At 40.9% G+C, this 18,266-nt stretch overlaps 1 protein-coding gene across 1 annotated transcript in view; it reads right to left on the bottom strand.

Annotated features, from left to right (window-relative positions):
* Positions 1 to 1,174: 1,174 nt before the first annotated feature.
* TTC27 (tetratricopeptide repeat domain 27) overlaps positions 1,175 to 18,266 on the bottom strand; it is a 172,224-nt gene continuing 155,132 nt past the window's right edge. Inside the window, exons 17-20 of the mRNA XM_028117196.2 lie at positions 10,593 to 10,790; positions 9,182 to 9,293; positions 5,042 to 5,142; positions 1,175 to 1,414 (exon numbers count right to left, since the gene is read on the bottom strand). Coding sequence (XP_027972997.1) covers positions 1,292 to 1,414; positions 5,042 to 5,142; positions 9,182 to 9,293; positions 10,593 to 10,790 — 534 coding nt within the window. The 3' untranslated portion in view covers positions 1,175 to 1,291. The remainder of the gene's footprint in view (positions 1,415 to 5,041; positions 5,143 to 9,181; positions 9,294 to 10,592; positions 10,791 to 18,266) is intronic.

Genomic DNA, 18,266 nt, shown 5'->3' with positions numbered 1-18,266 from the left:
CAGAGAGAGACATAGTGAGAGCAGGAACACAAGCAGGGGGAGTGGGAGAGGGAGAAGCAGGCTTCCCACTGAGCAGGGAGCCCGATGTGGGACTCGATCCCAGGACCCTGGGATCATGACCTGAGCCGAAGGCAGACGCTTAACGACTGAGCCACCCAGGCGCCCGAGACATCAACTTTTTTTTAGACTTGTGTACTAGAAAAGAAAAGCAGGTGGCTAAGAAAAGCAGGTAGCTAAGAAAAGGAATAGCACTGGTAAGCATTTATAACTAAAATTCATCCATGGAAGTTTTTAAAGACTGTTTTTTTAATGTTCAGAATACTTGTATTTGTATTTGTGGAGTATGCATTTTAAAATTTCCAATGGCAGCTGAAACTCACAAAGAAGCCAGAGGTAGAAATTATTCACATTCTATAAATAAGAACACAGATAAAAAGCAAGGGTCAAATGACTTATGCATGGGACCCAAAATTCAGCAACCCAAGCCAGGACTGAGAATTCCTCACTACAACTTTTGTAGTAAGATCATTAAGCTCAGCTGCTGCCTTCAATATTTGTTTCCACAGACATTACTAAGAAAGCATTTTACTTTGGCATTTTTGTAATATGGCACCATTTATGGCTATCTTCACTCATAATAACCTTATTAAACAACCATCTTTAGGACTGGCAGTCTACAAAATGAGGAGGGTCAGCCTGGTTAGTAGTGGTTAATGGCTCAATCAAAATTTGGGTTATGTCATTTTTTTTCTTGCATTTTCTTGATTTAGAAGCTAAAGTATGCCCACATTTCTAATTTAGCCAAGCCTGTATCTTTCTGACACAAATACAAAATCTCAAGAAGGAAAAACATTTGTCATCCTATCTACTTTTTATCATTTTTGGATAATAATGCAGCCGATCCAATGATTCCACAGACTTGTAGTGTGCAGATTTTTTTCCCTGTTACAGACTAAGTCTTTCCAAAGGATGCTCTAATTCATTTTAGGCTGAGAGAGAATAAACCCTATGCTAAAAAGAAAACTATAATTTTTTCTCTTAGTGCCGAAATACTTCAGCACAGAATACAAAAGAATATACTAAATTCAACTGCAACTAAGCCTAAAGAAACAGGGAACTTTTAATTAACATACTTCGGAAAGTCCAAACGTGGAAAAATCACAAAACAAAAATGTTAGCCATTAAAGAGAAATTTATTTTAAAAAATCAATTATCTTTTGTTTCAGATACAAAGGTGTAAGAGAAATTCAGAAGGTAAGCGCTCCTTTTCCAAAAACTGCTCCCAGGATGGTCAGTACTGGTTTCGAAACTGGTTGCTTAGGCCTTGCAGTTCTAAGACGAGGGCGTCCATCTCTGCTTTTTCATCAGCTAACTCCCTGGAAATTTCTCCACTTGCCACATCTGTAAAAAGTTGCTGCAACATAAAGAACAAAGGAGAACTATCAAAACAATGACAATCTCTTTAAAATAAAATAGGTACAGAGGATAGAATTAAAATTCCCTATATCTAATAATACCACATGGTAGTAGCAATGGTTAATGTTTGTTCTGTTCACCATCCTGGAAATGTACAAGCTGCAAAATTAAACCAGGCATCAAACAACATGCCTGAACTTGTAAATTCAAATGAGCTCTACTCTTAAAAATGGCTGCCCTGAACACTATTCATTTTTTTTTAAATTTTATTTATTTGTCAGAGAGAGGGAGAGCCCCAAGTTGGGGGGGGGGGCAGAGGGAGAAGCAGGCTCCCTGTTGAGCAAGGAGCCCGATGTGGGACTCGATCCCAGGACCCTGGGATCACCTGAGCCGAAGGCAGATGCTTAACCAACTGAGACACACAGGTGTCCCCTGGTTATTCATTTTGATGTCATATGATGGCTTCAGGATGAATGGACATTTTTCATCCAAACAAAACAAATCTATTCATTGTGTATATAAGCAAAATGAATATATTTTATATTCAAGCTCATACAAATCATACCCCTTTATGCCAATTATTTGAAAATTATTACGGCTTAGGACTCAGAGGCCACAAAGATTATCAAGATTTGGTAAAAGCAAAGAAGCCCAGCATATTAAAATAAAAATAAATGTGCCCTCTTCCTGTAAAAGGAATTGCCTTGGGAGGCACACTGCAACATACTACGATAATGCCACCATAGCTGAGGCATTTTAGAGGGCCTCTCTTTTTGGAACTGCCTGCTGAGCCAGGATAGGCACCCAAGAAAATGAGTTTCAGGATTTTACGACCAGAATGTGCATGTGTGTGTGTTTGTGTGTTGATCAGAAATGTAATTTACTCAACATACTTTTTTTTTTAAATTTTAGAGAGAGAGAGTGTGTGAACGGGAGGAGGGGGGAGGGCAGAGGGAAAGAATCTCAAGCAGACTCCGTGCTGAGCACGGAGCCCGACACAGGGCTCAATCCCAGGACCCTAAGATCATGACCTGAGCCGAAATCAAGAGTCAGTCGCTTAACCGACTGAGCCACCCAGAAGTCTCACTGTCTATATTTTTCACCAGGCCTGACTAGATGACTTGTTTACCCTTACCATATGACTATTTACTATCACGACCATAGATAATAAGACATGACAAATACTCTGATGGTTATTCTAAAAAGGGAGTCCCAAAGATGTTTTGAGTGATGGTATAATCACTGGGACAAGCTTAGAGTTTCACACAGTGATTTTTGGAGCCAAGAACATTCATTGAATGCAGGACTTCATCAATGTTCAGTAAAGATTTGTCACATTACCATGTAGTCACACTGTGCACAGCATTTCATTAGAGAATGACATAAGACCGTTGCAATGTGATCAGTAAACACCTTTTAGAAAAATAACCTAGACTCACATAGCATATTTTATTTTTACGAAGAATTATAGTGCTTGCAAATCATCATGAATCTGCATCACTCACCTATAAACTAAAGAGGAAGGAGAGAGAAACTGAGGCTTAGAAAGAATGGATTATTTGCTGAGGGTCCCAAAGTGCGTAAGTGGTAAAATCTGCCCTGTCTCCAGGCTCTCCGGCATTTTCCCCAACAGCCCTCATGCCCTCTGCAGCAAATCTGCACAGCGACTGGCCAGGGGGGGTGGCGGGATGGGAGGAGCCCATGGACTGGTGGAGTCTCAGATGAGTCTCTAGGCTCTAGGAGTTTATGTCCATGAACTCCCTGGCCCGGCAAGAAAAGATCAGAGATTGGTACAAACCAAGCTTATTACAAGCTATTCAATAGAGCTATCTATCCTATTTCATTTTCACTCTTTAAAGTGTTCTAAAAAAGTTATTTTGGGGATCGCAATTCAGCTGAGCAAACCCAAGTTGTTAAAAAAAAAAATAGGAAAGGCATATGATCTACCACAAAATCAGAGACTCCCAAACACTCTAGCCAAAACAGGCTTTCAGAAGGAGGCGCTGGGAGGCAAATTTTCCCAGTTGGGATCTAAGGAGAACAAAATCTAAACATAGATGATGTTCTGAGGCCTCATTTTCAATGTTTGGGGATCTTCCACAAAAGGGTGGATGGGCAGTACCTGCAGAGACAAGATATTTAGGTTTGCAGGTACAGATTTATGTAAAAGTAATAACTTATAAGAAAAAGCTTTGCACAGAGATAAGAGAACTAGTAGAGTATCTCCGGAGGAAATAAACAATCGTGGGTAGGTTAGTAATCTAACCAAAACTAAACTAGGAAACCTAGCTCCCGATTTGAGAAGGAAAGTCACAGGAGAAGCTTGCTACCTTGACTTTCTTTGAGAGTCTGTGCAGCCTTCTGAGAGATACAAAATTGTGAAGTTATCCTACCAAGCTGGGAGGAAATACAGTTCTTCCTGGTAGATTATAGAAACCGGGTCCAGCTTGCAGATTAAAAGGATAGTAAAGCAAGTTAATAATGTAAAGGGGCACAAATGATGCCCTCATCAGAAAAGATCAAGCAATTAATAAAAAGGCATACCTACTCTGGGAAGGTTTTTACATGTGTCCTGAAGTGACTTCACTTGCCATAGACTTGCTCTCAGAAGTGTCAGAATTCATTTACAACCCAAGATTAAATAGTGAAGGCAAGCAAAAATGAGAAAAGAAAGCACTGAATTGCATTAGAAACTATATTCCTTGGGGCACCTGGGTGGCTCAGTCGGTTGGGCTCAGGTCATGATGCAATGTCCAGGGATCGAGCCCCACATCGGGCTCCCTGCTCAGCGGGGTGCCTGCTTCTCCCTCGGCCCACTCGTGCTTTCTCTCTCTCTCTCAAATAAATTAATTAATTAAAAAAAAAAACTATATTCCTTTACAGTTTGCTTCCAGAGGTATAATCCACACTGGCTGTAGGGATCTCCCAGGCTCCACCCCATGCCTGACCTGCCACAGGTAGACACTCCGAGTTCAGACTCCAAACCAGTTCCCTCAGGGATTCTCAGGCATCCACAACCCAGCGCTAGTTCACAAGGTGGCATTTGTAGATTGATGGTAAATGTTTTAGTTGTCAAACCTGAGTCACGCACCAACCTTAATCTCTGTGAAATCCATATACTACCTACTTAATATTTGTTTCAAAATCAACTTCTTAAACTTAAATAAAAGTCTTTTTTTAAAGGAAACATTACATTACTGCAAATGAAAAACAAGCAATAATATTCAGGAAAATGTAGATCTGAAGTGCTAGTTATAGTTTTTCTAACATGTGCTGAAATAAATACACATTAAAATCAAAAGTTCAGCCACGTGCTGTCAGTGGCATATATGTCACACTTTGGAAAAAGTGACAAGAAGAAGAGCATTGTTTTAATTTAAATTCAAGAAAGCAGTAGGGCTGGGTTATAAGTATTACTTTCAAAGACTCCCAAGTTACCCACAGGAGTCCAGCCATTGGGCCAATAATACCCCCACCAGTCCAACTGAACCCTGGGGGCTGATATCCAAAACGTAACGTGGGCCTAAAATCAGCCCTGATGTACAAGAAGATTTAAGAGCAGAAGATTTAGAGACCCTTCTTCCTATGACACTTTGAGTTAAATCACATTTTAAATCACTCTCACCTTTGCTTTAGATAACAGGCCCTGTAAATTGAGTCGAACTGAAGAAAGCACCTGTACAGCCTCCTGGGGACTGGATTTGTTTTTACTGTGTTTTATAGCCACTGAAACATAAGTATGGGAGAAAACATGCGTTAAATACTGGTAACGATAATTTACAAGTGCCAAAAACAATTACTTAATTAGGATTTTATAGTACAGACTTTAGAAATATTCCCACATGGAAAGATTTTGTTTTGGCAAAAGGACAACAATTATGTGCATAATTTCCCCCATTATCCTTCTTCACGCTTATTGCTAAACGGAGAATTTTGAGGGGAAATAGGTGATTTTTGGTAAGTTACAGATCACTGGGAAGATACCCTAAACACACACACATACACACACACACTGTGAAATTAGACAAAAAGAGACAAAATCTAACTGAACACAAGGTGCCCACAGAGGGCAAAACCAGATGTAGCAGATCTTTAGTGTAGCCTCCCGGAGCACCAGGTCCCTAACGGGGGCTCACAGTGGCCCATGACTCCAGTCCAGTGAAGCAACATCCAGGTATTTACAGCTCAATTCTAACTGCATTTTCCTACTCCGGGTTTACGTCCCCATTCTGGAAGAAGTGATTTCAACAACCTATGTGCTTGCGTTCAGCGGTGACCACACCCGGGCTCTCAGGTTGCTGGGCGGCGCTTGGCATCAGCAGGGAGTGGGAGAGAACGTCACTCATGCGTGACAACGCTGTGTCCAGTGAGCCAGGGAGCCCATCTTCCTAAAACGTGAAATTATCAAGAGGGGTAATCCTCCCTAGCAGAAGGCCTGGCTATTAATGCTTTATAAGAACAAGGGAAGAGCTTGGTAAAAATACAATGCCTGATATCTCTCCATGGTTTGTTTTTGGTTTTGTTCTTCTAAATTACGCTTGCCACAAAGCAGACCGATAACCAGATCCTATTTTAAAACTACACTAAACAGTGCAACGATGAAAGTCACTCAGTGCCCTAGATCTTAGACCAGGAATGGAAAATAGGTGTCCTTCTTGCATGCAAACTCTCATCAATTGGTGGGGATTGCCTGTGCCTGGAAAATCGTTTTATCATTATTTAATATCTTCCATGGCTGGTGAGAACCAAGTTTGACATTCTCATTTCAAAATAATTTATTAGACTTTGACATTTCTCAGCTAAGGGTTGAAACAATGCATGGTAATCAACAATGTGCAACTCGTTTTCAAAGAGCACAGTCAACCTGGAGATAGTGAGGATTCTGCTGTCTGTGTGCCTTAGGAGAAGAACACTATACTACCATGGCTGAGGTATTTGGGCTGTTAAATACCTAGGAACGTATCAGAAACAGCTTCTTTTTTTTTAAATTCTTATTTTCATTCAGGAAAAAATAAAAAAAAATAGAGCAAAAAGACAAAAACACTATTACACCCCTTGCTTAATCCCATTTCCAAAAAGCACTAGAGACAAAGAGTTCTAGAAAGGGAGAGAAATAAAATGCTGTTCCAAATCATCAGGAAATCCAAGATACCAGTGCTTCCTCCAGGCAGACTATAGTTAAAATGCATAACTATTATTTTGAAAGTCCCTGGATGGCAAAGAAGGAACCAGCTTTTGCCTACCCTTTCCCAGAAAACAGAAGAGCAGAAATTGTAAATGAATAGACCCCAGATAATACCTTGTGTACCTACACAATGACAACATGGTTACAGAAAGGTCTCAAGCCCTATGGAGAGACATTGCAGTTGTCCTGTCAAGTACATGGCTACTCTTAAAAATAGCAACCCAAAAGGGAGTAAATCATGTGGAAGGGTGTGTGTGTGTGTGTGTGTGTGTGTGTGTGTGTGTGTGTGTGTGTGTGTAGATGTGTGTAGATTTTTTTTTGGCTTTCTTTTTTTTTCTTTTTTTATTGTTATGTTAATCACCATATATTACATAATTTGTTTTGGTGTACTATTCCATGATTCATTGTTTGTTCATAACACCCAGTGCTCCATGCAGAATGTGCCCTCCTCAATACCCATCACCAGGCTAACCCATCCCCCCACCCTCCTCCCCTCCAGAAACCTCAGTTTGTTTTTCAGAGTCCAGATGTGTGTAGATTTTTTTCTTAATGTTTTATTTTCTTTTTCAGAATTGAGCAAGATAGACAACAGTGGTGGGGAGAAAGATAAAAAAAAGAATAGAATAACAAAGAAACCCAGTTCATTCCTCAACTGAGCACTGGTCTACAAAAGCAACAAAGAAAAGGTAAAGTTTTATCTTCATAAATCTAAAATATCACCAGGAACTAAAGCTGAGCATCCACTCACAGATGCTTAAATTGTTGTAGGAGCACCAACACCTAATTCATTAAAGTCAGAGGAAACTTAAAAGAATAGATGCTTGTTTTTCTCCCAGTATTGCCCTGATGAAAAACGGTGCCCCAAATAGCTTAAAAACGACTTTAAGATACTAAGTGAAGATTTTCTTCCTGCAGTACTTATTTCTTTAACCTGTGCATTTATATTTGGCAGGTTTAATAGCATCACTTAGTGACTACAGAAAATATCTTGGCTTTGACTGTTAGAAAGTTAGCTGTTCACAGAAATGTTTAGAGTTGGCAATCTCAAGTAGATAAGATAAATTCTTCCAAGGAGATTACACCTTGCTGTAATTATGTACATAATACACCTAGGTATGGGTTTCCTCAAACATGGTACTATATTCACAAAGGTCAAAGGCATCAGGACTGCACTCCCTCTGAGCCCACCCACCATGAGGCCAGCACAAGCCACATGAACTGCAGCCACATTCCATGGGTCTATCGGCAATGACCTCCAACTCATCTACTCTGTATTTCAGCTACACAGAGTTCAGCATGTCTCCCTGATCTGTCAAGGGGTAGGCGGCCCAGATAATTGGATATTTATATTCTTCTTGTCAGTGATATCAAAGACCGTAAGTAGAATTATCAACTACTAAGCCCATTTCTAAACTGTTTGAATGTTCTGTGACTTCTTTAGAGACACGTTAACCTTTACTCTTGTTCTTCATTTTTCTCTTTTTAGTTTTGAATGCCTTATCAGACAGCTCAGCTCCTCTACCCCAGAAGGAACAGGGTTGGGGTGAGGTCAGGGATTCACATTTCAACCATGTGCAAGATACTCCTAAGTGTTTAAATGTGTTTTCATTTATTCTTCCTAACAAGAAGGTAGGCATTACCCCCATTTTACTGATGAGGGAACTAAGGCTCAGAGGAGTTAAATGATTTACCCACCACCACCTAGAAAGTACGTGGCAGAGACGGTCCTGGAGTTTAGGTCTCCCTGATTTCAAGGGTCTGCCCTTTTTATGGTCCCTCATTGGCTCCCCAATTACTGTAACTATTAGTTGCCAAAAAAGTTAGAGGAGGACTTTAGGATACGTTCATAGTCTCTGTGATTCAGTTCTTAATACTGTGGCTTCATTATTTTATTTGAACTGCATATCCAGGGCATCACACATCTATACTCAATTCTAAATATAAAAATGCACTATTAAATTTAACTGGTATATTTTTTCATCAATGCAAATAATGAAAAGGGGCCTTTATCTGGAATATACCCAACAGGCATGCAACCTTATATGTAAGGTTATCTCTCCCCTCAAATATCACCCACTAAATTTCCCAAAGGCAGGGATAGGATTATATTTTTTATTTATTTTGCATATGCCACAGCTCTTTGTACATTCTGTGTTCTCCAGTAATCTATGTATTTTTGAGAAAAAATATTTTCATTTATAAAGGAAGGTTATAAGTCAGGAAATGTTAACAGATTTCCTTAGTACTACACAATCAACACCAACAGACCTTGTGTGCTTAAAGGTCAGACACAGCTGGAAAGGTACTCCGCGTCCTGAAAGCTCCTGATACCCATCACTTACTCCAATGGTTTTGAAGCCTCTATCCTTCCTACCGCTCCGGCCTCTATTTGCTACTATTGCTCCAAAGTGCTTACTACCTAGCAGCTGGTCTTATAAAGATTTGCTGCATGAAATATGACAATTTCCATAGAAGGAAATAATCTGAACTTATTTGTAATGGAACTTCACTTTTGACAAATTCTTTTTCAGTACAAATACATTAAAACGTGGCAGGGATAGCGAACATTACATCAAATACCATGTGCAAGTTCTAAGGCTCTGTGCACCACTTCCTTAAATGATGTCATATCTTTCTCCCAACAACTGGACTGTGTGTCACACTTGTATGCCTTAGAGAGATACTGGAACGCCTGAGGACAGAAAAAGAACAGTGTTCAGAATAACAAGTAGAATGCACATTTCAAACTTGGTTTCCTAGAAGTCATGTGGAACTAATTCCAACTTGAACAACGAGCATCTGGGTCATGCAGCACGGTCTTTATTATTCTCATCAAAGAAGGGGTACAGATGCACAGCCAACAGCAATAAGCAATTAAAAGCAATCAAATGGATGTATCTGGATAGAGACACTTCCCTCCAAACAGAAAAACAGAAATGCCAGGTTTGAAAATCTAGAAGAAGGGCACACACCTTTCCTCGGCATCTGTAGCCATCAGCTTAAGAGCCCGGTTTAGAGAATGAGGCATGAACTTGATGACACCTACAGAATTACCGAGAGGTGTGTATACTCACAGAAGTTTAAAATACTCTTTCCCAGCCCCATCCTTGCAGATTCTTGAGGGAGAAGTCACCGATCAGAGAATTCAGACTACCCTGGATTCCATATACGCAAGAGGACATAATTCAAGAAGAAACAGAAGGACAGAAAGTAGGAGTGTGTGCCTGCGTGCGTGCGAGTACGTGTTCTCTGGGTTGACAAGCAACGGTAGAAGCCAGCTGCGTGGACTGAGGGAGGAGAGACGGCTCGGAACCCCCCAGATTAGCTGTACTGCAGCAAATTCCAAACTCACGCAAGGAATACGTGTGATTTGTTGTGGATGTTTTGAAAAGAACAGAAAACAATTATTTCAACCTTGGAAACTCTGGGGGCTCCTTCGAGTTCTAAGAGGCCAAAGGCATAACTTGAGTGTAACTGGTGTTCTAATGCACTTTTGAGAAAGGTGCAGGGCAACCTCTGTAAAGCATTTTGCGTTTAGACTTACAAGCTCTCCTCCAATGTTCTTACCTAGTGCCTTTTTCTTTTTCCCTTCCATGGCCCCTATCTCAGATCTAAACCGTCTTTGTCCCTGGGCCCCATCTACCTGAGTCTTCGGCAAGGAGCCTGCAGAAAGGACTGGGGGTAAATAATGGGAGCAGCTGCTCACAGCAGCTCCAGTGGGGGAGCAGGCTGGAGAGACCCTTTTGCAGGAAACATAGAAAATTATGTAAGAAAAATTCATAGAAAGAAAAAAAATGAATGCTTACAAGTCTTAACCTGCCCACAATTCAAAGTGCTTATGTTAAAGATTCTGAATCAAAATAGAAAACCTGAGCATATCAATCTTCCATTTCAAGCTATTTAACTCTTCCCCCAACCATCAAAGAAGCAGATCCACTACACACAATTCAAACAAAAGGCAAGCACCCGGGAGAAATGAAAGAAGACTTACCTTTTCATTTTCATCAGGCTTTTTGCTCTGCCCATTTCCATACACTTCGGCATACAGCCTCCAGATTTCTCCATCATTCGTCACTCTTGAAGTCACTCTGCCAAGTAGCTCCTGCAGCTTCCCTTTGAGGCCAGTTGCAACATCTCCACTTCGATCGGTCATCCCGTCAACCACTGCCCTGACCAGAATTTTAAGGACCTTAAAAAATGCACAGAACAAACTGGTAAGCTAGAAAAAAAAACAAATAATAACAAAAAACAAAGGGCTACCATCACCATCATCAATGACTGTGACAGTGAAAAACCTTGAGACCTGTTGGAATATCACCTTTACACTTCTTAAAAATAAACATCAAGCCATGTCTCTAGAACCACATGCCGATTCACATGGGCTCCCTTTTTAAGGCTCCTGGGAGAGTTCTTCTTTAACAGGCTTGATGTTTCTCTCTTCTCATTCTGAGTGCTCTCTCTGAATGATTTGATTGACACCTGTAGCTTTTAGGAATGTAAGCTCAGACTCATGGTCCTAACTACATACAGCAAAAAAAGTGGAAAAGAGAACATTCAATTGTGTTTTTTCTTTCTTGTTTAGACAAGATACCTTATCTCTGCCTATAAATTCACATTACAACCCCACATGTTTAGTTTTAATTCTGAAAATAAAATTCTTATTACAATCCCATTCGTGGTTTTAAATCTAAAAGTAACAATGCAGAAGAGACTGCATGCATATGCACGGCTGTCAAGTGATCATTCTTTAAACATTTCAAGGATTAACACGCTTTAAAAGGGATGGCCTACTAAAATAGTTACTATCAAGTACAAATAAAGCATACTAAATTAGTAAAATACTTTGCTTTCTCTGGGATCTGACAATGGGCCCAACATCCTCCTCCTATAGGAAGAGATGGGGGAGAGAAAACTTTTAGCTTTCTTGCCAATAAAAATGGAGAGAGGCAGTGCAGGGGTTTGAGGGGGGAAAAGTTAGAGAAGAGAGTGTATGTGTGTGTGTATTTGGTGGTGTGTGAAGGGAATGGAACAGTAAAAGGGTAAGGAGGTGGCTTGTCTATGTGAACAGGAGCTGTTAGGGCGAAGGGAACTTTAGACAGGCAGATACCAAAGCCTCTACACAATTCATATGCAGATGTCACAAGAAGAGAGTGGGACCTTGAACAGGAGTGGAAGCACTGACAAATGTTTTCATACTCTCTATCTGTATGTTCAATGGCCAGTTAAATGAGCTTAGAAGAAAGTTCTATAAGGAGGAACAGATAACAGAAGTCATTCATGGCCATGGCAGATATTGCCTAAAGAGACTGTTGGGTAAGAATCAGATTACAGATAGAATCCTAAGGAACACTACACTTAAGGGAAGATAAACAGGGGTCTATGCATAAGTAAGCCTAAAAAGGAGTGCTCAGAAAGACGGGATAAAGTGATGTCATGGAAACCAAAGGAAGAGGAAGTAACAAGAAGAGCACATCTATAGAAGTTTAGGGCTGGAAGACTCCACTGGATTTAGCAATTACAAAGGGTTAGTGACTATCCAGAGCTAAAGCCAGAAGAAAGGCAGGAGACATTGATTTCAGACAAGAGGCTTACAAAGAGAGAGAAAAACATGAAAACCAAGACAATTATTATTTTTTTTTAAGATTTTTATTTATTTAACAGAGAGAGAGAGAGAGCACAAGTAGGCAGAGCGGCAGACAGAGGTAGAGGGAGAAGCAGGCTTCCTGCAGAGCAGGGAGCCCGATGTGGGGCTCGATCCCAGGACTCTGGGATCATGACCTGAGCTGAAGGCAGTTGCTTAACCGACTGAGCCACCCGGGTGCCCCAACCAAGACAATTATTATCATCACAAAAAATAAAAAGCAAAAAAAACCCCAATCATAGTAGACTGTAATGCTCATTTTGAATATTATATATATAGGCATAGACTGTTAATAGAGAATATTCATATAACCAAAAAATTTAATGTAAATATCCTGGGAAAATAAGAAAGAGAAGTAGTACTTGGGATGCCTGGGTAGCTCAGTCTGTTGAGCATCTGACTCTTGATCTCAGCTCAGGTCTTGATCTCTGGGTCGTGAGTTCAAACCCTGCTTAAAATAAAAGAATTTAGAGGTGGAATAATTCTTGGGGATACAAAATCCAAGATATGGCCACTTGAATGGGTTGCTCATAGGGAGTAAAGAAAAGGACAAAGAACTTTAAGTCCAGGGCGCCTGGGTGGCTCAGTTGGTTAAGCAACTGCCTTCGGCTCAGGTCATGATCCTGGAGTCCCACATCAGGTTCCCTGCTCAGTGGGGAGTCTGCTTCTCCCTCTGACCCTCCCCCCTCTCATTCTCTCTCTCTCTCAAATAATAAAATCTTGAAAAAAAAAAAAAAGAACTTTAAGTCCAAAGTACTGGACATAGCAACTACCTAAAACACTAAGTACTCAAGAACAGCTAGATCAAGAGTGAAGTGTAATATTTATAGAATTAGTTGCTGAAATCCACTAAAAATACAGGGACTATGACATTCGTAAACAGCAGTGATGAGGACAGGTTTTCCGTCTACTACATCACAGAACTGCTGTATCAAGGAATGAACATACATGTAAAGAGCTTCAAAACTATAAAGCAATATAAACCAAAAACTATTATGATGATCACTGATCCTCAACTTCCTTACTCCATCAGAAGTGGACAGCAAAACCCTCATTGTTAGTTCACTTTCCATACGCCCCTAAACTTCCTTCTGGTTCAAAAGAGACCTAAAGAAAAACAAAACCCACCACCATGGTAGCAGCCCTCAATACCTCCCCACTACCTCTGCTGTGAGCATCACTGTGTGCCAAGCCCTGTGCTGAGCACATGACCAACCTGATCTCATTGGTTCTCACAGCAACCCTAACAGGCAGGTACTTTACTCTCCCCACTTTACAAATAAACTCAGGCAAGAGAGGCTAAATGTACTTTCTCTGGGTCCCACAGCAAGTGGGGCGCGGAGAGGGGTTTTGAACACCAGTGGTATTGGACTCCTGAGCTTTGATGGAGATGATGAGAAGACAATAATGGTAGATTACACTTCCATATATATATGTAAGAGACACAGAGAGACAGAGACGGTGACGAGACAGAGAGACGAAGAGAGCATGTGAGCATGTTCAAGAGCCAGGGCCTCCATGAACACACAATCCTCCTGACAGTCCTGTGAAGAAGGTGCTCTTGTTATTTGCATTCTGTAGATGAAGAAACTGGAGCACAGAGGAGTCAAGTAACTTGTCCAAGGACACACACCTGGGAAAGGTGGAATTGGATTTGAACCCACAGTCCAGGTCCTGGATCTTGCGCTCAAGCATTCGTTGTGTTCATTTACAAGGCACAGTTCCTTATGCCTGTTATTTCTTCCTTTCTAATAAATTCTTTTATACTGGAAAAATTTCTCTTTTATGAAATATAAAAGTGACTTTGATCATTTCATTATCATTTCTTTGCCAAATCTTGAATTGACCAAAACCAAACAGGTTTTTGCAGTTTTATTTTTTATTTATTTATTTTTTACTTCCCCAAGACATCAGAGCTAATTAAAAACAAAAAGGAAAATAAAATTCCCAAACCTAAGCACTACTAACATTGCAGTGAATTTCTTCTAACTTTTTACTATGTGTGAATTTTTTAATACTACATAAACAGTCTTATCTTCCCTGTTTCACTTGACATTGTGTCATGGAATTTTTTCATGTTTTCATACACTCTTTAAAATAGATCATCTTAATAGATTTAAAATATTCCACAGAGTTGACATACTGTAGTCTATTTAACAATTTCCCTGCAGTCAGATAAATAGTCCATGTGCTCCCACTGTTGATATTATTATAATTAACCACTTCAATGCGTATTTTTGTGCCCAAAGTTCTTTTCCACATTAAAGCTTTCCTTAGGTTAGATTTCTAGAACAGGAGCGCCTGGCTGGCTTGGTCAGTGGAGCCTGTGACTCTTGATCTCAGGGTTGTGAGTTCAAGTCCCACCTTGGGTGTAGAGGTTACTTAAAAAAAAATAGAAAATCATAAAAAAAAAAAATTCCAGAAACAGAATTACAGAATCAAGGGAATAGACATTTTAAGACTCTGGTAGTGAGTTTGATACTTTCTACAAGGGCTAAATCAAATAGATAGGCCTATCAGTGGTATATGAAAATGTGTCATTTCATTGCATATTACCAGCACTGGGCAGATCACTATTTTTTAAATCTTTGATATTTTGTTGTACTAAAGGTATATGCAGCTATTACTTTGAATTTTATTTCTTTCATTATTTAGCTCATTTAAATCTTCCAAATGTTTGTTGAGTAAACATATTTCCTTTTAAAGATATTTAAATGTTTTCTTAATTTGTACTGAGCTCATTTGTTTCCAGTGTGAAAACAGCTTTACTGTTAATCTTCATTATGGAAAAAAACAGCCCGCAAGCTGATGGACTAATCCACCACCGGCTCCTCTTTCTGAATCCAACACCATCCATGGCTTGAGAAAGGAGAAAGTTGATGAATCTGAGGCAGAAGCATATGGGGAAGAAAACAGGGGGCGGGCTGAGCCGGGAGGGCTGTCACCGATAGGGGAAGGGTGTCACTGGGACGAGGAAGCCACAGCTGGTAAGGTAAGAAGTGCGAAATTCTGGAAACCAAGTGAAGGAAGCATTCGAGGAGGGAGACCCGTGGTGTTAGACATTGCTGATAGGCTGAAGAACTTGAGGACTGACGAGTGTCCCCTGGCAGCGGCACGAGGGGCCTTGCCAACAGTTCAGTAGACAGGGAGAGAAAGCCTCATTGGCATGGGCTCCAAAGAGGCCGGGAGGAGGGGAAGCCCATGTGGGAAGACAATTCTCCTCCGGAACTAAAGAGCCACAGAGAAATGGGGTGGTGGCTGGGGAGGAAGTGAGCGTGCACAAATTATTTATGCGCAGTTGGAAGACACTGAGGATGTTGACAAACTAGAGCAATAGATAAATGCATTCGGTAGTATTTTCCCATTTGTAGTGTAGCACAAGTTATAGAGGCATATTTTAATCCACAGTGATTATAAGGGAGGGCCAACTAGCCTTTTTATCTGAAAACTAATCCTAACAGTCTACTCCAAAGATGATTTTTTAGTCTGTGTTTACTTTCCTGGGGTTCTGGACACCCATGTGGTAATCTAATGAGAGTTCAGAACCCTCTTTCCATAATGTGCATATCCACATAGATAAGTCTTTTTCACAGTGGTGCAGGTCCTATCATGATCTCCTAAAGCCTAACAATGGAATCCGACTTTGTGAGAGAGAGAGAGAGAGAGAGAGAGAGAGAGAGAGAGAGACCAAGACTCTTTAACTACAGAGAACAAACTGATGGTCACCAGAACGGCGGTGGGTGGGGGGTAGGGGAACAGGTGACAAGGATGAAGGAGAGCACTGGTTGTGATGAGCAGCGGGTGCTGTATGGAAGTGCTGAGTCACTATATTGTACACCTGAAACTAATATAAAACTGTATGTTAACTATACTGGACTTAAAACTTAAAAAAAAAAAGAGAAATCCTAGTTTGTCCACCATGGCGTGGGATTCCGGTCTTCTCTCTCAATACTGCCTACAACTGAGTTCTATTTGAAAAGCGTTATTAGTTTTCTATCAGCTCCCTCCCTATTCTTACTATCTCCTTTGTCACTTCCAGACATTCAAACATCTGGTGTTGTTGGCTAACGGCAAGGCCTTCACATGATTAGTGGTGATCTCTGTGGCCTCTGCTGGCACAGCTCTGCGCACCCCACCCCTGCCACCACAACGGCTACCAGTGAGGCGCCGCTGTGTGCCGGGTGCACCCCGGCCCTTACCAACCCCACTTTTCTCAAAGGCACTGCTTTCTCCCTGAAAAGAAGCACAACAGTTGTGGTGGGTCAGCTGTGGTGAATTTGCATCCTCCCCAAATTCCTGTCTAAACAGAACTTCACAATGTGATCTCATTTGGAAACATAAAATTTGCAGATACAATTAGTTAAGGTGAGGTTATACCAGATTTGGGTGTGTCCTAAATTCAATGACCAATGTCCTTCTAAGAAGAGGAGAGGACATACAGAGAAGGTGGTGCAGAAGTAGGGGAAGAGGGAGAGACTGGAGCGAGGCCACCACAATCCAAGGAATGCCAGGAGCCACCAGCATCCAGTGGAAGCAAGGAAAGATTGTTCCCCACAGCCTTCACAGGGAGCAGGGCCTGGCCAACACCTTGATTTCGGGCTTCTAGCCTCCAGAATTGAATGGTGAGAATACACGTCTGTTGTCTGAAGATGCCAAGTCTGTGGTAACTTGTTAGAGCAGCCGAAGGAGACTAATCCAGGAGTCTCGAGTAGAAAGACCCAGACAACACCGAAATCACTGAGACAGTCTCTCCCCAGGGCACTTGCCCAGCTTCTCCTCATCATCTTCCGGGTTCAGTTCAGGAAGCACTAAATGAATGGCTGTCACCTCACAGCCTATCCCTTCTAGGGATGGTGACATCTGGCACCCCACCTCGATGGGCATTCTTTCCCCACGTGTAGAAGTTTCAAATATCGAATCTCTCAAACTATTCCTTCCTGGGGTATGGCTTTTGTGTCATGATTTAAAAGAGTTTCTCCAACCCCAAGCTTATAAACAATATTTGCCATACCTTCTTTTCTTTCAGTGCCTTTATGGTTTTAACTTTTTCGGCGATGATGATGATGAAAGCAGCCACACTTAGAACACCTGTATGTGCCAAGCACTGTTCCAAAGCCCTTTCCAGAGATCAACTCATTTACTCCGCACAACAGTCCTTGGGAGGCAGGTACTATTTTCATCTCCATCTTACAAAAGTGAGGCACAAAGTGAATTAAGTTCCCCAAGGTCGCAGGGCTGGTGACGGGCAGAGGTGGGCTGCAAGCCCAGACTGTCTAACTCCAGAAGCTCTGCTCATACCTACAACGTAATCCTGTTTCTCAAGGCACTCCAATTTAAATATGTGATCCACCTGAATTTATTTTAAGTTTTTTTTTTTTTTAAGATTTTATTTATTTATTTGACAGAGACAGACACAGCGAGAGAGGGAACACAAGCAGGGGGAGTGGGAGAGGGAGAAGCGGGCTCCCCGCCGAGCAGGGAGCCCGATGTAGGGCTCAATCCGAGGATCCTGAGATCATGACCTGAGCCGAAGGCAGATGCCCAACGACTGAGCCACCCAGGCGCCCCCACCTGAATTTATTTTGGTGTAAGCAGTGAAGCAGAGCTTTAGTGTTTTTATCCCAAATGCTTGGCCAACTATTCCAAGACATACTGAATATTCTATTTTTATCCCACAGACTTAAAATGTCATCTTTATCATGGACCACATTCTCATACTTACTTGAGTCTGTTTCTGAATCCTCTGTTCTGTCACATTTCATTCCTGTAGCAGATGTTAACTCTTTATATAATAAGGATATTATTAGCTTTTTATCTTTCCTATTTGTTACAAATATTCTGTCACATACTTTTTAAATGTGGTCATAAAAATTCTTTCAAGTTTTCTTTTATTGCTTTAAAGTTCAGAAAATTTGGGAAGTATCCACTTCTATTCCTGATTTTTTTATGAGATAAAAAAATAGTTTGCATATAGTCCATTTGGAATTCATTTGATGTATCATAAAATAATCTAAGTATATTTTT

This window comes from Eumetopias jubatus, unplaced genomic scaffold (assembly GCF_037043125.1).
Source record: "Eumetopias jubatus isolate StellerSeaLion01/CBP00866 unplaced genomic scaffold, mEumJub1_p1.0 scaffold_9, whole genome shotgun sequence".
Taxonomy (NCBI): Eukaryota; Metazoa; Chordata; class Mammalia; order Carnivora; family Otariidae; genus Eumetopias; species Eumetopias jubatus.
This window is presented reverse-complemented; position numbering and strand designations above follow the sequence as displayed.